At 35.6% G+C, this 24,422-nt stretch overlaps 1 protein-coding gene across 2 annotated transcripts in view; it reads right to left on the bottom strand.

The window, feature by feature from the left end:
- Positions 1-24,422, bottom strand: part of SNX4 (sorting nexin 4) — a 70,010-nt gene that overhangs the window by 37,048 nt on the left and 8,540 nt on the right. For both annotated transcript variants that reach the window (XM_053220974.1, XM_027061069.2), the window contains 6 exons: positions 18,643-18,764; positions 12,253-12,388; positions 12,026-12,175; positions 11,503-11,550; positions 6,209-6,264; positions 1,804-1,876 (listed from right to left, as the gene is read on the bottom strand). In XM_053220974.1, the coding sequence (XP_053076949.1) occupies positions 1,804-1,876; positions 6,209-6,264; positions 11,503-11,550; positions 12,026-12,175; positions 12,253-12,388; positions 18,643-18,764 (585 nt within the window). The remainder of the gene's footprint in view (positions 1-1,803; positions 1,877-6,208; positions 6,265-11,502; positions 11,551-12,025; positions 12,176-12,252; positions 12,389-18,642; positions 18,765-24,422) is intronic.

Below are 24,422 nucleotides of genomic sequence, written 5' to 3' on the forward strand. Positions count from 1 at the left end.
CACACACACAATGCAATATTACTCAGCAATCAAAAGGAATGAAATCTTGCCTTTTGCAACAATGTGGATAGAACTAGGGTGTATTATGCTAAACGAAATTAGTCAGAGAAAGACAAATATCACTTTGACTTCATTCATATGTGGAATCTAATACACAAAACAGATGAACATAAGGGAAGGGAAGTAAAAATAATATAAAAACAGGGAAGGGGATAAACCATAAGAGACTCTTAAATACAGAGAACAAACTGAGGGTTGCTGGAGGCATTTTGGGTGGGGGGATGCCCTAACTGGGCAAGGGGCATTAAGGAGGACACTAGTTGGGATGAGCACTAGGTTTTATATGTAGGTGATGAATCACTGGATTCTACTCCTGAAATCATCACTGCACTGTATGTTAACTAACCTGATGTAAATTTTTAAAAATTTAATAAATTTTAAATAAACAAATAAAATTTTAAAGATATAAAGAAATAAAAAGACACAGCTTCCATAATCAGCCAGACCTCTAATTTAAATAGATTCTCAGGGCGCCTGGGTGGTTCAGTTGGTTAAGCGTCCAACTTTGGCTCAGGTCATGATCTCATGGTTTGTGAGTTCGAGCCCCACATCAGACTCTGTGTTGACAGCTTGGAGCCTGTAGCCTGGTTTGGATGCTGTGTCTCCCTCTCTGTCAACCCTTCGCCTGCTCATGCTCTCTTGAAAATAAACAAACACTAAAAAAAATTTTTTTTCTCATTTTTTCTAAAAAATAAATAGATTCTCGAAGGTTTCTAACATAAAAGTCAAAGCTGTATGAATTATTCTTCCAGTCTTCTGGGGTGTCTAGACACATGTCCTCTTCCCCAACCTTTCAACAAGTAGTGTCTAGTTACCTTATAAACCCAGTTTCTCAGTACCCAGTTCTTGACGCTAGCCTACTAATTCTCACATGGACCTTTTATTAGAAAGTATCTTATAATTTATTTAAGAGGTCTAATGGTACTCTGAATGGTTAAACAGGAAATTGGGCCAATATAAAGACTTCAGGAAGGATTTTCTTCCCCTTATTTTAATACTTTTTACTATGGTAATCTTCAGAGAACAGTAGAATATATTTCTATTTCGCAACACCTACTACCTTCAACAATTATTATATGGCTAATCAAGTTTCATATAAACTGCCCCCACTTTCCACTCTTCACCACTCTCACTAAAACAAATCCCAGATAATATATTCCACAAGGATTCCAATCAGCATAAATGTGATCCTAGACCTGGTAACCCAGGGTCTTTCAAAGTTTTTAGCAAGTTCTAAGGGTTCCATGTCTACCACAGCCAAACTATAGGGCTAAGTACAGTGATTATGCCTCAATTTTTAGTTTGTCATGGCAAACCATTACCCCAAATAAGTTTATTTAGGACAATTTAAGAGTACAGACACAAGATGGCCTAACATATATAAACTTTTTCACAGACCTTTAAAACAACCTTGAAAGCATAAAGATATTATTACATGTAGATCTAAACTCCCACACTTATTTAATTATATTCCAACACTGAAATGGTAGGCCTTTTCACAAGAAGTCAAAACAACCATATACAAACTACAGAGAAAACAACAGTTAAAATGCTTCAAGCTGTCTATACCAGAGAACATTTCATATATTTTTTTAAATGCAGTTTGGATGATGAACATGCCAAATTTAAATGCAAGAATCAGCTATTTATCATAAATACCATCCATTACTTAAAAACGTGATTAGGTGAGAAGCACATCCTTATAAATGTGCATCCAAAAGCTCCTGGGGACAGACCACTTACAGCTCTGACTCGAAGAAGATGTGAGATGACAGACTGTAGTTCATCACTGTAGTGTTTTAGTTCAGTAAATCTCCTGAAACAGGAAACAAGGGAAACATCATTTTTTTCTCATGGAAACAAGTCAAAAACTGAAAGACAAAAACAGCAGTTCTTGAGAATAATGAAACTGATTCTATTTAACCATATGCTGGCCTTATGCACACACCAATACAAATTCAAATTCAATACAAATTCAAATACAAATTCAAAAAATTCTAAAATAAAGCAACCATATTTTCTTTTGGTATTACTAAAGACAAGAAAAATACTTCATAATTTATACTGTGGAACTGAGATAAAGATAAAAGTTATATGAAAAGTTACCTGAAACCAAAAAACAGGACAAAAACTTATGGTGCTAAAAAATGTTCTGATGCAACCATAAACTCATAGTCTCTAACCTCAATCTTCATGCTGATCAATAATCTTTGTTTCCCTAATCTAGTAACTACAGTTCTGCAAAAAGACCTGAAATTTCTGATACCACCACCTATCACTCTCCAACCAGGCTTCACAAATTAAACACAAGCCATTAGTAGGAACCACCTCCACCTCTATCTCCTGCCAGTAAACATATCTACATCTATTATTTCTTCCTTCCCTCTAAGATCCTTCTTCCCATCAATACTCTAGACTCTATCCCAGCTACACCCCATATTCCTATTTTCTAAATTCCTCTCTCTGCAAGCTCCTTCTCATTAGCATATCAATTAACTCTCCTATATTAAAACACATACATATATTCCCTTGACAATACATCCAACTGTTAACACTCTCATCCCCAGCCATTTCACAGGCACACTTTAACAAGGTACTCTCTCTAGCAACAGTCACTTTCCATGCACCGTGCGGCCTACTGCAATCTAGTTTTGCCTCCAACACCAGCAGAGAAATACTCCTGACAAACTCACTATTCTCATGTTGCTTAAAACCCAACAACAGACTTTAGTCCTCATCTTTCTTGATCCTTTCAGCAAGGTAACAGCTAACCTCACCCTCCTCCCAACTTTAGCATACAAAGAGGCCCTAAAGTGTCAGAAACACTAAGGAGGGCCTCTCAGTAGGACAAGTGTGTGAATAAGCAAAACTGTACACAAAGGCCCTAGAGGGACTCAAGAATCTGAAGGTATAACCCAAATAATTCAAATGGTGCTAATCTTCAGATTATACTTTGGAAAACACCCTCAAGGCGTTGGCACTCCTTAGGGTCCAATCCTGGGTCCTCAGCCATCTTAATCAATCTTTCAATCTATACATTTCATGTGACTTACCATTCACAAAGCTTCACAGTTATGGCGTACGTGTTACTGAATTCCAAATGTCTACCTCCTGCCCGAATCTCTCTCCTAAACACCAGACCTTTGTACTTTTACATATCTAGAGCTTATCTTCCCCTGTGCCTCCCAAAACTCTCTTCCCTATGTTCCCTAGCATTCTAAAGAAGAAAACCTGGGTGCCACCTATATTTCCTGCCCCTCTTTTGCCCCATTCATTCTACTAATCACTAGGTCTACCTAATATTGCCCAAATATTGTCTAAATATTGCCACATAAAAGTAGAAGACTCATCTCCAAAAGTAGAAGGTTCATCTCCAAACTGCTCTTAGCAGTCTAGTTTGAAGAAATATATTTTATTTTATTTCAAAATTATTTATTTATTTATTTATTTGTTTGTTTGTTTGTTTTTTAGTAATCTCTACACCCAACATATGAGTAAACTTACAACCTCAATCAAGAGCCACATGCTCTTCCGACTGAGCCAGCCAGGCACCCCAGTTTGAAAAAATATAAACATGCATGAAGCTAGTATCATTTTGGTAATCCCAACAATCTTTCCAGTTTTCTACATTTTAAGAAAGGGCAGAATAAAAGTATTTTAGTGCTATAAACTATTTTAGTAACAGTATGAATAATAATTATATATTGGGCCAGCTAGACCCACTATATAAAATACATGTAATATATAATATAGCTAGAACAGAGATTCTGTACGTGAAGAATCTGGCTTAACAACGAATGGCATGAAGGCACCTGGCTAGCTCAGTAGAAGGAGTATGTGATTCTTTGGGGTTTTTTTCTTTAATTTTATTTATTTATTCTGACAGAGTGAGAAAGGGAGGGCAAGAGAGAGAGAGAGAGAGAGAGAGAGAGAAGATCTTAAACAGGATCTGTGTTGCCAGCCCAGAGTGCAACACAAGGCTCAAACTAATGAACCATGAGATAATGACCTGAGCCGAAACCAAGAGTCGGCTGCTCAACAGACTGAGCCATTCAAGCACCCCAGGAGTATGTGACTCTTGATTTCGCGTCATTAGTTTGAGTCCCATGTTGAGTGTAGAGATTACTTAAAAATAAATAAAACTTAAAAAAAAAAAACCAATATAGATAATTCTCTTAACTAGAACTTAAAGCAAACAAATTCTATTACTAATTATACATTAACTACACACTTTAACAAGAACAGGGGCAAAATTGCTTTGGTTATGTTACCGTTTATATCAAATTTAAAATTCCATATATAATATGGTTATTAAATAAAATTTTATAATCCAGAAACCTAGTTAGGTCAGAAAAGGGAAGATAAACATTCAATTGATAAAATATTTTTCATTAAATTGAAAAACATTCAAGACAAAATATTAATATTACAATATTAATTAATAATAGTGTCATCTACATGCTCCTCTAGTGAATGCACATTCACCAAAGTCATAAAGCTAGCTTACTAGGTTTTTCAAAGAGGTTGACTTAAAATTTTAGTTCTTTATCTAAAGAGCGTCTCTTATATACCATACCCGTCATTATAACCCTTACAGTGGAACCTTAAATGCATATTACTAAGTGAAAAAAGCCTATCTGAAAAGGCTACATACCATATATGACATTCTATAAAAGGCAAAACTATGAAGATTACTGGTTGCCAGGGGCTGGGATGGAGGGATAAACAGGCAGAGCACAGAGGATTTTTAGGACACTGAAAATACTTTGGAGGTTTTTTTTTTTTTTTTTTGGTGGGGGTGGGAGGGTCTTGGTGTTGTTTTTTGTTTAAATTTCAAGTGGGTTCCATGCCCAACACGGGGCTTGAATTCATGACCCTGAGATTAAGAGTCACGTGCTCTACCAGGTGAGCCAACCAGGCACCCCAGCCCCAGGACAGTTAAAATACCTTATATGATACTATTAATGATGGACATATGCCATTATACATTTGTCATAATATACAACACCAAGAGTGAACCCTTATGTAACATCTTCAGGTGATAACAGTGTCTTAATATAGGTTCATCGATTATAACAAATGTACCATTCTGGTGGGGGATATTAACAGTGGGGGTGACTGTGCATGTGTGGGGGCAGAGGATATATATGGGAGCTCGGTGCTGTCCATTCAATTTTTCTATAAAACTAAATAGAACTCCTCTAAAAAAGTCTATTAAGAAAAAAAAAAAAAACTTCAGTGGTTACCATCACAATTTCCTGTTTACCAAAACTTTAAATATTTATATTTTATATTCAAAATTTATATTAAAAACCAAATACATAATTTCTAAAGTCAGGCATAATATATCATCAGACTATGCAAAGCCAGCCTTTGGTAAGAATTTACACCACATAGAAATTAATGTTGAAGGCTTAACTAGAGAAATTCTAACACAACTCATGAACTTGGCAGCCAAAAATGCAAAAGCCTAATCTGCTCAAACACCTTTCTAATTGAAAAGTTCAGCTGAATCAAAGGCCAGGTAAAGGTCCATATAATGAAAAGTCTGAATTACCCACCTAATTCAGAGAACGAGTAAAACCAAAATCTTAAGAAATGCCTAGGAACCACCCTAAGGACATTTTATTGTGAATGCATGGGTTTCCTTAAATATAGAAATGGTCTCATCACAAACACCAAGTCAAGTAATTGTCATACAGATACATCTCCATGAAATTATTCCACTAGTATGCATTTATCTATCAAGTTTTCTTGGTGTACAAAGTAGTTTATTATTAAATATATATAATACATACAATCTTCTTGAACTTTGTACATATTTGATAAGCAAAGCCATATAAGGAAAACTATTTCATATGAAATTAAAAATTACGTCTCTCATTTTTCTGATATCTTCAACATTTTTAATAAATCCTTCTAGGAAAAAACAGCGGTTTAATTTTCTGATACTTCAGTTACTTGCAACCTTAAACCTAATTAAGTTACCAAATCTCAAAATCAGTTTTAGACTGTAAAAGGATTTCAGTAATGTGAATTATTATTTAAATTAGTAAATAAAGTGCATACATTCAGAAATGAAAAATTAAATAAATTGATAGACATCATTCAAAACAACATTGTAACTGTTATTAAAACAAAACCTTACTTGTCTGGGTTTTTCACTCTGAATGTTGCATTAAGCGCTTTTAACCTGGAGTCTGCCTGGAAAAAATAATTTGTTCACTTAATACAATTACATTTCAGGGTATAAATCCAAACAGTTTTACTTTCCCTTTAGAATTAAGATGCTCAAATACAGTTTTCTTCATATCATTTGTCAAACACATTAAACATATCTAAAAAAAACAGCAAAGTAGTTATTTCTGAAAACACTACAAAAACAGTGTTAAAAATTAAACTGAATAACATGGCATTCAATGATACCAAAGTAAAACAATTATAAACATCATTATATTAACAGGTATCTATCTATCTATATATATACACACACAGCTCTGCATTATTGTAACTCAGAATAAATCACATGGAAGAAGTAGTTTACCTTTCTCTAAATCAAGAAAAGGAATGATAAACTAAATAAAACGACTGCTCTGAAGCATATACATTACTGCAGGTAGTTCCCAGGAATCCACACCAAATGTACATTGGTTTTTTTCATTTTCACGATCACTATTTTAAAAAAGGAAGAACTGAGGCACCTGGATGGCTCAGTAGGTTAAGTGCCTGACTTTGGCTCAGGTCATGATCTCGCAGTTTGTGAATTCAAGCCCTGCCCTGGGCTCCTGCTGACAGCTTGGGGCCTGGAGCCTGCTTCGGATTCTGTGTCTCCCTCTCTCTCTGCCCCTCCCCTGCCCATGCTCTCTCAAAAATAAACATCAAAAAAAATGTTTTTAAACAAAAGAACTATGGAAATGCCTATACTAAATACTACATACTAAATAAAGTAAAACACGTGAGATGAAATCAAATTACTTTCTAGCTGACAGAAAATGTTACAACACAACCTTTTTTAAAAATTTTTTTAAATGTTTATTTTTGAGAGGGACAGAACATGAGTGGGAGAGGGGCAGAAAGAGCCAGAGATACAGAATCCATAGCAGGCTCCAGGCTCTGAGCTGTCAGTGCAGAGCCTGATGCAGGGCTCAAACCCACAAACTGTGAGACCATGACTTGAGCCCAAGCCAGACACTTAACTGACTGAGCCACCCAGGCACCCCAAGAAAACACAACTTTTTAACTATTTTTTAAAACTTTTAAACTATCTTTACTTACTCTAGATAATTGCTCTCAAAGGAGGAACAGAGGGATCAGCACTAAATAATAATTGCATTCTATAAAATTTATACTTAATATATCCAAGTCATAGCCAAACTTCACACAAACACACACACACACAAACACACACACACACACACAGAAAGAAAAGAAAAGAAAAGAAAAGAAAAGAAAAGAAAAGAAAAGAAAAGAAAAGAAAAGAAAAGAAAAGAAAAGGAGAAAAAACACTAAATTATGTTTCTGACCAGGCACAGAAACTACATAAAAGGTGGTTCAATCAGGAATCAATTTTTTAATGTTTCATTTATTTTTAAGAAAGAGAGAGAGAGACAGAGTGTGAGTGGGGGAGGGGCAGAGAGAGAGGGAGACACAGAATCTGAACCATGTTCCAGGCTCTGAGCTGTCAGCACAGAGCCCAACGCGAGGCATGAACCCATGAGCCGTGAGATCATGACCTGAGCCAAAGTCAAATGCTTAACCAACTGAGCCACCCAGGTGCCCCCATTTTTTTTTTTTTTTTAAGAGAGAACGTGAGCAAGGGAGAGGGGCAGAGGTAGAGGGAGCGAATCCCAAGTAGGCTCCGCATTCAGTGCAGAGTCCAACATGGGGCTCAATCCCACAACCCTGGGATCATGACCTAGGCTGAAATCAAGAATCAGACACTCAACTGACTGAACCACCTAGGTGCCCCAGTTTCACTCCACCTTACTGTATCTCCTTTAAAACAGTACTACTTGAAATCATCTTAGTTGTTTAGTTGTTTCTTAGCTGCCCACTAGAAGAGCCGTAAGAAAGCACAACGTGAATGGTGCTCCTGGAGTTATACAATGGCTGCCATGGCAATACGTTATTTAATCTGCTTTGTTCATTGCTATATCCCAGTGCCTCACAAAGCGTGGCACAAGACCATCATGCAGGAGGTATCGACTGAATAAAAAATAACCCCAACTATTCTACAGCCCCGACTATCTTCCTTCCCATGTTCTCTGTTAGTTCCACTTCTTCTCCTTTTCCAGTTCCTATTAAATATTTTACTTTCCTTATGCTGGATCTTGTCTTCCCTTTGTTATTTCATTTTCTGATTCTTCTCTTCCCCCACACCTTGCCTAGTAAGCCACTACCCAGCTTGGGCCTCTCTAATGTTCCTCTTCCCTGGCCCCCAAGTTGACTCCACCGCAAGGTTTATTCCTGTCTCAGCTCAAATGTTATCTCTTCAACCATGTGACCCAGTTTACCCAGGAAAGTCCTGGTTTATGCTTGGTGTCCTAAATTCATTATTAATAGGACCCTTTTTACTCTCAAAAGAGTCCCATTAGAATAATAAATCTTATGGTCACCTATCTCAAAAAAATCCTTGAAAACAAAAATTCTGTACCATCATACCCTTTAACAATACCCTTTAAAGTATCTTACTGATTTAAACATTAATTTAATGTCTCTACTACAATATAAGCTCGATAAGAATAAGGGAGCTTATGTTTTCAGCTCATTCACTACTGTTTCCACAGCACCTAGAAGAGCACCTGACACTCTGTAGGCACCCAGCCACAGTGGCTCTCTGAGAATTTCTGTGTAATATACAGATTAGCAGAAATTTTAAAGTTTATTTATTTTGAGAGAGTGAGCGAGCAAGCAGGGGAGAGGGGCAAAGGGGGAGGGAGGGTGAGAGAGAGAAACAGATAGAAAAGAGAATCTCAAGCCAGCTCCACGCTCAGCAGAGAGCCCAATGCAGGGGCTCAATCCCACAACTGTGAGATCAAGACCTAGGCCTCAACCAACTGAACCACCCAGGTGCCTCTAGCAGAAATTTTCGAAGTCTGGACTATGGGCATTGGCAGGCTCTACTCCAAGCAACAGACAGGGTCCTGGATTCTTCTGAGTTAACCTAAATTCATTTAAGATCTGGGCATATGGATGACACTTTCATGACAGTAACTTACTGAGTTAATGGAGTTAAAACAATATCACCTTATTCTAAATCAACTAGTTTATATGTTCGTTACTCTAAACTCTTTGCTCTCCTTTTACTGAATTGGTTAACATGAATATTTATATAAATACACAAGACAAAGAACACCAACACAGAGCAGTGATGAAGAGTTAGTGCTCATGTTTGTATTAAATACAGCACTGATAAAAACGCAGTAGATTTTTATAATTATCTTGCTGGGTAAAATAATTAAATATTTTTAAGAAAATATTAATCTAGTAGGCCAAAACTATATATTAAATTAAACGTGTGTGAGAAAAGAAAAACTAAAGTAAGGTGACATTTCAATCTGAGAATGACAATCCAAAGGCCAAGGTTAAAATATAAATATTTGGTCTGATTCAGAACAATCTTTTTTTCACAGAAATAGTTTCCAATACTTCCTTTACCAACCAATTTTACATAATTACAAAATTTATAACCAAACACAGAGGTAACATGGGATAATAACACACACACACACACACATATATATACAAACCTCACATACATGTTTGTGTATATGCATGTACGCACGTACATATATGTGTGAGGTGGTCTAAAAACATTCTATCTTACAACAAAACTTAAAATAAGAAACAGTCACAACAAAATAAGGAATACAGCAGGATGTAAGGATTTCTAAACTCTCCTCATCTTATTTTCTGCTCCATTTAAAAGCCTGCTCCATTAAAAGCCTGATTTCAAATTATTAATACTGCACATTAAGTATTACCTTTCAAAGACTTTCTAAAAGTGAAACTGAGGTTATACCATAAGGCAACCCAAACATGAAATATTTTAACTAAACTCTTAAATAGCACCTATACACAAGATTCAATGCACTCAGTAAACAGCATAGTCTATATAGATGGAAGAAACTCCAGAGCTTTTTCAAGGTCACCAAAGTCATGGCCAAAACCTAGCTGCAAGGACAAATGATTGCTGATTTCTAAACTAGTGACTAAATCTGGACTATTACATAAAGAGAAGTCACCAAAACAACTATGTTTTACTTTTCTCTATTCCTTAATATCAGATGCTAACATCTTGGACTAATTCTCAGAAAACCCTATCAAAATATAAACATTTTTCAAAGTTTTGAGTTATTTCAAATCCAACTCTAAATTAAAATTCAAGTATTCTGAGTGCCATAAAGTAATGAATTATAGCCAAGAAGATTCTAATGTTTTCATGCAACCTGCCAACAAAATGTTTATAAATTAGAATCAGCTTATGACAGATACTTGATTATATTTTCCATGCAGAAACAAATTTTTCTCTTTCTAGTTTTTTGTGCTAAATTTCAAATACCTATGTGCCAATACATAAATCTCCAGGGGTGTTTTCAAAACTACTATAAAGACATTTTGTTCCTGTTGCCAAGACCTATTGAACTTTTGTTACTGTACTATCATATGAATTGTTTTATAAACTTATAGATTATATAAATTTACATTACATTTTTCTACTTACCTACTCAGTTTACAGAAGAGATGAAAACTTTAAAAATTTGCCAATATTACATTACTTTGGGGGACGATAGGGAGAGTAGACAGGAATTAGGGTGGCCATCTCACCATACCTTATTTTTCAATTTTTAGATAACAATTTCATTCCCAAACACTAATTATAATTACTAAATTTGAAAAGCTGTGTCACTAACGGATACCAATTCAAAATGACTCCTATGCCCAAAGATGACCACCACATCCCGGCAGACAGAAGCAGCACAACGCATGGCTCATCTTCTAGTCTGCTCTGACTGGGAAACCCAAGCTCAATTCTTCAGAACTGTCTTTCATATCTGATAAAGAATGAGCAAGTGTGTGCACAAGAATTGGAGTGGCAGTGGTAAAGACAGCGGGAGTAAAAAAAAAAAAAAAAGATGCAAAGTGTATGAGTATACTGCAGGAAAAATCTACAGTTTGTGTCTCAACTACTGCTTCAAAATACTCCTTCCCAATAGAATGAAATTCATAAATATGCCCTCTATAATCTCACTAGTAACTAAAATTACACAAATCCAAAGTGAATTCGCAGTGTTTCTTTGAAAACCTTACCAATGATATTAGATGCAAAGCCAATTTCCAACATTCGTTCATTCAATAAATACCAAGTACGCACGAAGTGCAAGGCACTGTGCTAGGAATTGTAAAGGAACTTGTCAAATTATTTCATACAAATTTTCTTACCTTCAGTTGAAACCCAGTTTCATTCACGGTCTCCTTCCAGTTACCTTCCTAAAAATTAAAGTTAATTTTAGAAATCATTGCAAAAAAACAAAAACAAAAACGTAAGGAATACTCCAAATAAAATAGATTAAGCATTTACTATTCTGTTATTCTTTCAGGGGAGACCAGAGAAAGGTTAAAAAAAAGAATTCATTTCTAAGTTAAATATACAATCCAGATTTCAAAAGATTACCAAAAGATGGACCCAAGATTTTATAGATCTGGGCCTCAAAAAACTAAACACTAACTTTGATATCATTTAAGTCATGCCAGAAAGTACCATCTTTAGTATCCTTAAGTATAAAAATGTTAGCCAAAAGAGTGATATAACCCAATAATTTTGAAATCAAAACAAATTTAAAAACACAATTAAATGAATGTATATTAATAAAGCTGCTCCAAAAAGATTCTTAAGCATAAGCATTCTACAGTTTAAAAGAAAAAAATAAAATGAATTTTTTTTTGAAGACTTAAAGAAAGATACCTGTGTTAAAAACAAATAGAAGATTTTGTCTCTACAAAGGATGGGATGTGAGGCAACTCTCAAAAGAAAGTTTTCTAAACCAATCCGTCGTCTTTCCACAAAATCCGGGTCCATGTTGTCAGCAGAGAGTTTATGCCAAACAAATTCTGCCTAGGTAAACAAAACAATCATGAAGCATAATCTCAATGCTAAATACTTTTGAACTGTACTGCTGTTTCATTTCTTACCCTTTTCTCTGGTAGAGGTGGCACCACAATATGTGGATAGTAAACTAAAAGGTAGTTTCTCAACAATTCAAATTCACTATACCGCCTCCATAGTGAATCTGTTAGGACACTTTGACCATCAGTATGTTCAACTGACCTGAAAAGGAACAGAATAAGATCTCTATTACTTATTAAAAATACAAATACAGCCCAAATTTCCATCAACGGATGAATGGATAAAGAAAATGTGGTGTATATATATACAATGGAGTGTTACTCGGCAATCAAAAAAATGAAATCTTGTCATTTACAACTACGTGGATGGAACTGGAGGGTATTATGCTAAGCGAAATTAGTCAGTCAGAGAAAGACAAATATCATACGACTTCACTCAAATGAGGACATTAAGATACAAAACAGATGAACATAAGGGAAGGGAAGCAAAAATAATATAAAAACAGGGGAACAAAACATAAGAGACTCTTAAATATGGAGAACAAACAGAGAACTACTGGAGGGGTTGTGGGAAGGGGGATGGGCTAAATGGGTAAAGGGCACTAAGGAATCTAGCCCCGAAATCACTGTTGCACTATATGCTAACTAACTTGGATATAAATTTAAAAAATAAATTCAAAAATATATCTATCTGGGGCGCCTGGGTGGCTCAGTCTGTTAAGCGTCCGACTTTGGCTCAGGTCATGATCTCGCAGTTTGTGAGTTCAAGCCTCGCGTCGGGCTCTGTGCTGACAGCTCAGAGCCTGGAGCCTGTTTCCGATTCTGTGTCTCCCTCTCTCTCTCTGACCCTCCCCCGTTCATGCTCTGTCTCTCTCTGTCTCTAAAATAAATAAACGTTTAAAAAATAAATAAATAAATAAACAAACAAAAAAATCTTAAAAAAAGAATAGTATTTAAAAAAAAAAATATATATATATATATATATATATATCTGGATTAGCAATCCCTATCATAATAACACCAGCATTCTTCACAAAGCTAGAACAATCCTAAAATTTGTACAAAACCAGAAAAGACCCCGAATAGCCAAAGCAATCCTGAAAAAGAAAACCAAAGCTGGAAGCATCACAATCCCAGACTTCAAGCTGTATTACAAAGCTGTAATCAAGACAGTATGGTACTGGCACAAGAACAGACACTCAGATCAATGGAACAGAATAGAGAACCAGAAATGGACCCACAAACATATGGCCACATAATCTTTGACAAACCAGTGGAATAAAGACAGTCTCTCCAGCAAATGGTTATTGGGAAAACTGGACAGTGACATGCAGAAAAATGAACCTGGACCACTTTCTTACACCATACACAAACTCAAAATGGATGAAAGACCTAAACATAAGACAGGAAGCCATCAAAATCCTCAAGAAGAAAGCAGGCAAAAACCTCTTTGACCTTGGCCGCAGCAACTTCTTACTTGACATGTCTCCAGAGGCAAGGGAAACAAAAGCAAAAATAAACTATTGGGACCTCATCAAAACAAAAAGCTTCTGCACAGCAAAGGAAACAATCAGCAAAATTAAAAGGCAACCAATGGAATGGGAAAAGATATTTGCAAACGACACATCAGATAAACAGTTAGTATCTAAAATTTATAAAGAACTTATCAAACTCAACACCCAAAAAACAAATAATCCAGTGAAGAAATGGGCAAAAGACATGAATAGACACTTCTCCAAAGAAGACATCCAGATGGCAAACCGACACATGAAAAGATGCTCAACATCACTCATCATCAGGAAATACAAATCAAGACCACAATGAGATACTATCTCACACCCTTCAGAATAGCTAAAATTAACAACTGAGTCAACAACTCAGTCAACAACAGAAGTTGACGAGGATGCAGAGAAAGAGGAACGCTTTCGCACTGCTGGTGGGCATGCAAACTGGTATAGCCACTCTGGAAAACAGTATGGAGGTTCCTCAAAAAATTAAAAATAAAATTACCCTATGACCCAGCAATTGCACTACTAGGTATTTACCCAAAGGATACAGGTGTGCTGTTTCGAAGAAGCACAGCACTCCAATGTTTATAGCAGCACTATCGACAATAGCCTAAGTATGAAAGAACCCAAATGTCCATCAATGGATGAATGCATAAAAAAGATGTGGTGTATATATATGTGTGTATGTATATATATATATATATATATATATATATATTATATAATACACACACACATATATATATATATACACAATGGAATATTATTTGGCAATCAAAAGGAATGAAATCTTGCCACTTGCAACAACGTAGATGGAACTAGAGGGTATTATGCTAAGCGATATTAGTCAGAGAAAGACAAATATCATACGACTTCACTCATATGAGGACTTGAAGATAAGAAACGAACATAAGGGAAGGGAAGCAAAAATAATACAAAAACAGAGGGGGACAAAACATAACAGACTCAAATATACAGAACAAACAGAGGGTTGCTAGAGGGATTGAGGGAGGGGGGATGGGCTAAATGGGTAAGGGGCATTAAGGAATCTACTCCTGAAATCATTGTTGCACTATATGCTAACTTGGATATAAATTTAAAAATAATTAAAAAAAACAAAAACAAAAAAAAACACCTGAAGCTTTGCTTAAAAAAATGTAAATTCCTGGACCTCACCCAAAACCCTGTAGCAAGTGATTCCTATGTACTTTAAAGTTTAAAAACCATGCGGTTTTCTTTTGTATGTGGTTATTTTTTTTTTTATGATTTTATTTTTAAGTAATCTTTACACCCAATGTGGGATTGAATTTACAACCTCGAGATCAACAGTCACATGCTCCACCAATTGAACCAGCCAGGAACCCCTAAGAACCACTGTTTTGTTTTGTTTTTAATTGTAAAATCCATTTTATTTTTTTTAACTTTTTTATTTTTTTAAATTTACATCCAAATTAGTTAGCATATAGTGAAGCAATGATTTCAGGAGTAGATTCCTTAATGCCCCTTACCCATTTAGCCCATCCCCCCTCCCACAACCCCTCCAGCAACCCTCAGTTCATTCTCCATATTTACGAGTCTCTTCTGTTTTGTTCCCCTCCCTGTTTTTATATTATTTTTGATTCCCTTCCCTTATGTTCATCTGTTTTGTGTCTTAAAGTCCTCATATGAATGAAGTCATATGATTTTCGTCTTTCTCTGACTAATTTCACTTAGCATAATACCCTCCAGTTCCATCCACGTAGTTGCAAATGGCAAGATTTCATTCTTTTTGATTGCCGAGTAATACTCCATTGTATATATATATACACCACATTTTCTTTATCCATTCATCCATTGATGTGACATTTGGGCTCTTTCCATACTTTGGCTATTGTTGATAGTGTTGCTATAAACATGGGGGTGCATGTGTCCTTTTGAAACAGCACACCTGTATCCCTCGGATAAACGCCCAATAGTGCAATTGCTGGGTCGTAGGGTGGTTCTATTTTTAGTTTTTTGAGGAACCTCCATACTGTTTTCCAGAGTGGCTGCACCAGCTTGCATTCCCACCTAAGAAACACTGTTTTAAATTAAACTTACAGGTCCATGAAAAATACTAGGGTAGATAAATAAATACAAATTTATATTAAAATACAATTGTGAAAGTCAACTCAATAATCTTTTTGTGTACCGCACATTTGATGATGATCCACTTAAATATTTATTCAGAGTATAGCTACCTTACTCAAGTATGGTCAATTTTAACTCCTAGTTTCATATTATGATACTGTATTCAGTTCAAACTCAAAAGCAAACAACTATGGGGCACCTGCGTGGCTCAGTCGGTTAAGTGTCCAACTCTTGATGTCAGCTCAGGTCATGATCTCACAGTTTGTGGGATCAAGCCACGCCTCAGGCTCTGTGCTGACAGCGCAGATCCTGCTTAGGATTCTCTCTCTCTCTCTCTCTCTCTCTCTCTCTCTGCCCCTTCCCCACTCGTACTCTCTCTTTCAAATTAAAAAAACACTAAAATAAAATAAAATAATTTTTAAAAATGTAAAAAATTTAGAGAAAAAAAGAAAAATAAAAAACTATAAATTATTCCAGATTATTCAAATCAAGATTCTCTTCTAGCAGTAAAAGTAATCAACAGTTAATTTCATTGCTCAACTGAGTGATAAAATACTCACATACTAAAAATAAAAATATACTTTTTAGTTTTCAATTTAAGAATTTACAACAGTGACTATGGTTAATACTGTACTGCATACTTGAAAGTTGTTAAGAGAGTAAATCTTAAAAGTTCTCATTAAAAGAAAAAAATTTTGTTAACTGTATAGTGACAGATGTTAATCAGACTTGTAATCACTTCACAATACACACAAATATTGCAACATAACATTACAATATCTGAAGTTAATATGATGTTATAGGTCATTATACCTCAAAAACAAGAACACAGGAAAAAATAATTTAAGTAAAGGTAAGCTACAGTTAACACTAATTTCTAAAGTATGATTTTTTTAAGTCACTAATCTAACTTAAAAAAAAAACAAATAAAACCCTCTGATGGGACCATATTTTTTTTAATGACTTTAAAAATCTCTGTGAGGGGTGAGTGGCTGGCTCAGTTGGTATTCAACTCTTGATCCCAGGGTTCTGAGTTCAAGCCACATATTGGGCATAGAGCCTAATGAACCTAAGTTTTAAAAATCTCTGTGATACACATATGTAGATATGTAGGTCACAAAATTACCTAATTTTGGTGGGGAGATGGGTTAAATAGGTGATTAAGGAGTGCACTTATCATGATGAGCACAGGGTGATATATAGGAGTGTTGAATTACTACATGGTACATCTGAAACTAATACAACATTCTGTTACTAACTGGAATTAAAATAAAAACTTAAAACACACACACAGAAAACAAAAACAAAAGTAAAATGACCTTATTTTAAAAAGACCAACCTTACCTCTTTCTGTTCCTAAAGTTCCTACTGTAATGTAAATTTTCTCTGGTTTGGGGAAGATTCTTTTTTTTTTCTTTTTTTCTCTTTTTGGTGGAAGAAAGAAAACTATACTTACAAAGAAGGTTTCAGAATTGCCTATACATTAAACAACATTTACCAAGATTTTAACTTTTATTTTGGGTAGAACCACAGACCTGGAGAAGTCTTGAAAAGTCACAGGGTTCAGCCTTAAGGCAAGCTCAGTGACTTTCGGTAAACCTATGAAAATGCAAGGGTTAAAATGTTTTTTCCTTAAAAATGTATTCACATTAAAATATGGTTATAACCCTTTATCAACTAGGTCTGGTAGTTCTATTATTTTATTTTACTTACTATCAAAAAATCTCGCACATCTTTATTTTAAAAAAATTTTTCTTTAACGTTTATTTATTTTTGAGAGACAGACAGAGACAGAGCATCAGCAGGGGAGGGGCAGAGAGAGAAAGGCAGACACAGAATCCAAAGCAGGCTCCAGGCTCTGAGCTGTCAGCACACAGCCCGAGGCGGGGACCAAACCCATAAATCCGCAAGATCATGACCCGGGCTGAAGTCGGATGCTTAACTGACTGAGCCACCCAGGTGCCCCTCGCACCATCTTTATTTTAACTGAAAGCACTTCTGCTCAGTCTCTGCAGAGAGAAAAGAACTGGTCAGTATTTTGTCTTTATATAAATTGTTTGTAATTGGCAAAATAGAGTCTTGCCTTGTCTTTCTCTAGACAAAATAGTCTCGGAGTAGAAGAACATTTTTCTGGTGAGTTTTGATTTCTTACTCCATGATTTACTCTTATCTGTTCAATTTACCCCAAAGTCTAAAGCTCTAGTCTCAATCAATTCTGTTAACTTTTTACTGACTCAAGCCATATTCTCTCTTCCTATACCTCTCTTATTTACCTAAGTCTACTTCATACACCCCTGGGAACCTGGTCTCCTTTCTCAAAAGTGCATGGGAATTATTATGAGTAACACCAAAAACTCCACCAAAGCATATGTCAAGTAACATTCCAGGTCCCACAAGTATTCCATAACCTGCTCTTTACCTCCAACATAAGTACATTAAAATATAGCTACTGGGGCGCCTGCGTGGCTCAGTTGGCTAAGCATCTGACTTTGGCTCAGGTCATGCTCTCACTTCGAGCCCTGCAGGCTCTCTGCTGTCAGTACAGAGTCCACTTCAGATCCTCTGTCTCCTGCTCTCTCTCTCAAAATAATAAACTTTAAAATATATATATATATATGCATATATATGTATATGAATATATATATATATGTATATAGCTGCCAAGTGGACTATAGTAAAAGACATACCTATTTACTTTATCTGTTAAAAAGAAACAAAAAACCAAATACCTAAAAAGACAATCACCTGTAAACAATTCCATTATACAACATAATTTGCATCAACAGCTACCAAACAAAGCTTTTTCTAACTAAATCTAGGCCTAATTCTCATCACTCACCTTGTTTCAATGAGGTAAGCAGTATATGTTTCTTGCATGTTCATGGCATTTCTTCCAGTTCGCTTTTCTGCTTCTGAAACACTAATTTCTATCTTCTTCAACCCAAAATTATTTTCTGTCATCTGGACAAAAATTAATGGAAGAACAACAACAAAACCTTTAAGACAGTATTAAGAAAAAAAAATTAACAGCTGTTATAATCAAATCCATTACTGGTATATATTTCAAGCAAATTTCTTTTTTTTTTTTTTAAGTTTATTTATTTTGAGAGAGTGTGTATGAATAGGGAAGGGGTAGAGAAAGAGGGAGAGAGAGAATCCCAAGCAGACTCTGCTGTCGCACAAATGTAAGATCATGACCTGAGCTGAAATCAAGAGTTGGGACTGAGCCACCCAGGCACCCCAAGTTTCTTACATTTCTTGAGTTGCTAGGGGTTGCTAAATGATAGCAGCAAATGATATACATCTCATTAGCAGCATCTTGTAGCACATCGAACTTTTCCAAAGCTATTATAACAAGTATCGCACATTTAATTATTAAAACATAGACATTTTGTGTAAGTGACCAAGAATAAATCAATATAGAAATGCCTACGAAGGTGCTCCTGGGTGGCTCAGTCAGTTAGGCATCCCATTCTCGATTCTGGCTCCAGTCATGATCTCACAGTCCTGAGATCAAGCCCTGTGTGGGGCTCCACAATCAATGTGGAGCCTGCTTAGGATTCTCTCTCTCCCCTATCCTGATTATGCATGTGCGCGCTCTCTCTCTCTCTCTCTCTCAAAACAAATAAACATCTTTAAAAATGTCTAAGAAAAAATCTAAAAACATTTTATATAAAGATAAATAATCCTCAATATTAATATCTAATTTTGGTTTTACCAAAGTCAAATCACTCTCTCAAAAATACTATACATATGCCAAAAGGCATGATTTTCAATAGGCAGGTTAAATTTAAAAATTAAAAAACAAAACAAAACCAGAAGTTGTCTTATATTCAACTTTAAATTTGCCTAAACATTTTGGCAATGGTTAAAAGGTTCCACTTGTGAGACAGCAGCAAGGTTTAAGAGCAGACTCCTTTCACTTCCTGCTAAAACATGCCCAAGTCTATGCTGAAGAACCAAAGAGAATAAACACACCACTATTGCTTCAAAGGCTGTATGTGTGGAAAGTGTGCCACTGAAGAAAGTTCTTGAAAATACCAAAGTAACTCCAAGTCTAAACAAGGAAGATAAAGTGAGACCATGTGATAGTTGCTATGCTTTGGGGGTTTTCCACTTGCTCTCTCTCAAAGTTCAGAGGTGGGTTTTAATTACAAATACTGCACTACATTATAACTGAGAGCAGTTTGTGAAGAAGAATGTGAAAAATTGACATGAATGGAGCCATTTTAAAAGGGAGCCAAGCAACCACTGCAGAGAAATTGCCTTATCCGTGTCTGTTTGAACTCAACCAAAACCTTTGGACTAGGCAAAACAGCAAATGTTTTAAGCAACTACTTGAGAAGCCAGCAGAACAGGTACCCTGATCACAAGTTCAGAAGGTTATGGACTTTCCAAAGATAGAGTCTGTAGTAAATCAATGTATAGCCAAGAGTTTAGCCTTTTCTTCCCCTTTTAACTCATGTAACTGCCCCCTGCCTTCTTTTTCCTTATAAGCCTCTTAATTTCACCCTAGAAGCAGGATACTATTTGGGTTTTCTACCTGAATCTGTATTCCTCAAATTACAATTCTCTGATTCCAAATAAACATTAGTTTGCCTTTTACTGTGGCTCTTTATTTTCAGGTTAACAAGAGACAGAAGTAGCAAGATGGATGCACCAAAACATAAAAGAAAAAACTACAGTAAAACCTGCAATGATAATTTGTACAGAAAATTAAACCCATGTGCTATAAGGACAGAAAAAGCTATGTGATATTGCAAAAAATTAAATGATGAATAAATTTAGGAAATGCCCCCAAAATGCTGAATAAAAAAAGGAGAAGGTAAAATGCTAAAAGAAGATAAAAAGGACAGAGAACTAAAAGCCAACCCAATGGAACCAATGGAATAGAATTATTAGTAAAAAAAAAAAAAAAACAAAAAACAAAAACAAAAAAAACAGAAGTCACTCAGTTGTCAAATAAGACATTTTTTTTAAAATATAATTTATTGTCAAGTTAACTAACATACAGTGTATATAGTGTGCTCTTGGTTTTGGGGGTAGATTGCCATGATACATCACCTACATCCCAGTGCTCATCCCAACAAATGCCCTCTTCAATACCCATCACCCATCCCTGCCCCCATCAACCCTCAGTTTGTTCTCTGTATTTAAGAGTCTTTTATGGTTTGCCTCTCTCTGTTTGAAACTATTTTTCTCCTTCCCATCCCCCATGGTATTCTGTTAAATTTCTCAAGTTCCACATATGAGTGAAAAAACATAGGATATCTGCCTTTCTCTGACTGACTTTTATCACTTAGCGTAATACCCCCCAGTTCCATCCACATTGTTACAAATGGCAGGAAGACATTTTTAGTAAGTATAAGTTGTATGTTTAGCTACTAAAAGAAAAAATAAGAGATAGAAGGAAATACTTCAACCAAAAAAAATTCAAAAAGTTACATAAGTACAAACCACTCAACATCAAGATTATGAAGCCATTGTTAGTTTAGATACATATTTATAAAAATCATAATTTGGGCCCATAGGTAAACACTATGATTTACCACCATCTACTCCAGTGAAAAATTCCCTCAATGCTGGAAGGACATGACTAATAAAGCAAATTATCTCCCCAGCCAAAAAGATAATGCCTATGAGTCATGAATTTACCCTCATGCCATCTGATTACATAGAAGGAAAAAAAAATAAAAGAATAAAATCAGCTATCATAAAAACTAAAGAACGAAAACAGGAACACAATAACACCAGCAGGATTTGGTAGCTGATATAAAATTGCTAATCCTCTCAATAAAGCATAGAAGAGTGTCAAGATTAACAAAACCAGAAGCACAATTGTTAAAAGAATACATTCAAAAGATTTAGAGATGGACTGACTTGACTGGAAAATGAGCCCAGGGACATGCTTCAAACAAAGATTGAATAGTTTAGGTGTATTCAAAGCACACTTCTCATCAGGGTAAAGAATATAATTAAAGAGGGGTGCCTGGATGGCTCAGTCGGAAGAGCATCCAACTCTTGATATCTGGGTTGTGATTTCAAGCCCCACATTGGATGTAAAGATTATTTAAATAAACTTAAAAAAAAAATTCAGGGGTGCCTGGTGGCTCAGTCAGTTAAACATCTGACTCTTGACTTCAGCTGAGGTCATGATGTCACTGTTCAGGGGTTAAAGCCTCACATGAGGCTGGGACTGCTTAGAATTCTCTCTGCCCCTCCCCTGCTCAAGCTCACGCATGACTTTCTCTCTCTCCCTCAAAATAAATAAACTTAAAAAATTTTTAAAAGACTAAATAACTATCCAAATAATGTCACTATTAAATGTAGAAGACTAAATGTAGAAGATGGACATAGTTAAAAGGCTAATGAAATCCTTTATTTTCAACTCAAAGAATGAAAATGAATATAATCTATTTCAAGTTATTAAGATGTTGCAAACCACTGGGGTACCTGGGTGGTTCTGTCAGTTAAGCCTCTGACTTCAGCTCAGGTCATGATCTTACAATTTGTGAACTCTAGCCCCACACTGGGTTCTGTGCTGTCTGCACAGAGCCACTTTGGATCCTCTGTCCTCCCCTCTCTCTGCCCCTCCTTTGCTTGTGCGCTCGCTTGCACTCTCTCTCTCTCTCAAAAATAAACATTTTTTAAAAAACTTAAAATGCTGCAAACCATTAAGAAATAGTAAAAGCATAAAAGCAGATAAAAATGACAAAAAAAACAATAAGAAACTATTAATTCAAGAAATATTTCTTGAGTATTTACAATGCCAGTCATTAGGAATAGAAAGATAGCTGAAACAAGGTGCCTGACACTTGAGGAGTTCACTGACTCCATGGGAATTCTCAACCCAACCGGCACAGTGATGCTCTTTAAGATTAAAGACAAGATGAAAGCTAACCTTAATATAACTTTCAGGGTTATAGGTGAAAAGAGTTAGTGTTTAGAGCATTTGACTTGTTTAATCTTATTTAAATCACACACAAAAGAAAATATATTACGTTTACTATCATATTGAAAATTACAGGAGAAAGATAAAACAGGCAACAACAACAAAACAGGCAGATTGAGACAAACATGGAAGTAATCAGAAAAGAAACAATGCACAGAAAGAAAAATAAAATATATTTGGCCAAATAGAACAGAAATAATAATCATCAATATAATTTACAAGAAAAAAGAGAGGCACCTGGGTGGCTCAGTTGGTTAAGCATCCAACTTTGGCTCAGCTCATGATCTCCTGGTTCATGGGTTTGAGCCCTGCATCAGGCTCTGTGCTGACAGCTCGGAGTCTGGAGCCTACTTTGGATTCTGTGTCTCCCTCTCTCTGCCCCTTGCCTGCTCTGTCTCTCTCTCTCTTTCAAAAGTAAGTAAACATTAAAAAGAAAAACTAAAAAAAAAAAAAGAAAAGAAAAAGAAACAAGCAAACAAAATCTTTCCCAGATCCACACTGAAAGGTATGTGGTCCATGTGTAATGAACATCCCAACAAGATTAAAGCAGAAAAACAAGAAACAAGACTCCTACAAAAGAATAAGTATCAAATTTGCCTTAGATTTCACAATAAATTCCAAATGACACAGGAACATCATGCATAGAACATGCTTGAAATATTTAAACATATTACTGTTCTTTCAAAAATACTTAACCCCAGCAAGATTTTTTGTAGAAACTGATAAACCATTCCTAAAATTTATATGGAAATACAAAAGACTTAGAATAGCCAAAACAATTTTGAACAAGTTGCAGGACCCAGTTTCAAAACTTACTAAAAAGTGAAAGTAATCAAGACAGTGTGGTACTGGCAGAAAGAGATCAAAGGAATGGAACTGAGAATCCAGAAATAAACCCTTACATTTAAGGTCCACTGATTTTTTTTTTTTTTAAGACACACCCAGGCAAATCAATAGGGAATGGAGAGGTCTTTTCAACATGTAGTGCTGGGACTACGAAATGTCCACATGCCAAAAAAAGATTTACACCCTTTACTCACACACACCATGCACAGAAATTAACTGAAATGGCCCAGATAAAAGAGCTAAAACTGAAATTTCTGGAAGAAAACATAGGAGAAAAATCTTTGTGATCTGGGGTTATACAAAAAGTCCTTAGATATAATACCAAAATCATAATCCGTAAAAGAAAAAAGTGATATACTAGATATCATCAAAATTAAAAACTTTTACTCTTCAAAAGACACCATAGTGCTCACTTCGGCAGCACATATACTAAAAGACACCATAAAAAAAGGGTGCCTCGCTGGCTCAGTAGGTAGAACATGTGGCTCTTGATCTTGGGGGTTGTAAGTTCAAGCCCCAAATTGTGGGTGGAGATTACTTAAAAACTAAAATGGTTAGAGTGGCAAAGGTTATATGTACTTTACCCCAATTAAAAAAAAAAAAAAGACCATAAAGAAAAAAAGATAAAATACAAATGGGGGAAGAACCTGTAAATCATATAATCAGATAAAAGACTTGTATTGAGATCATCTAGAAGCATGTTGCTGGCTCCGTCAGTAGGGCAAGCAATTCTTGCTCTCAGGGTTGTGAGTTTGAGCTCCATGTTGTATGCAGAGATTACTGAAAAAAATGAACTTAAAAAAAAAAAAAACAACATAAAC

The sequence above is a fragment of the Acinonyx jubatus genome, chromosome C2 (genome assembly GCF_027475565.1).
Source record: "Acinonyx jubatus isolate Ajub_Pintada_27869175 chromosome C2, VMU_Ajub_asm_v1.0, whole genome shotgun sequence".
Lineage (NCBI taxonomy): Eukaryota > Metazoa > Chordata > Mammalia > Carnivora > Felidae > Acinonyx > Acinonyx jubatus.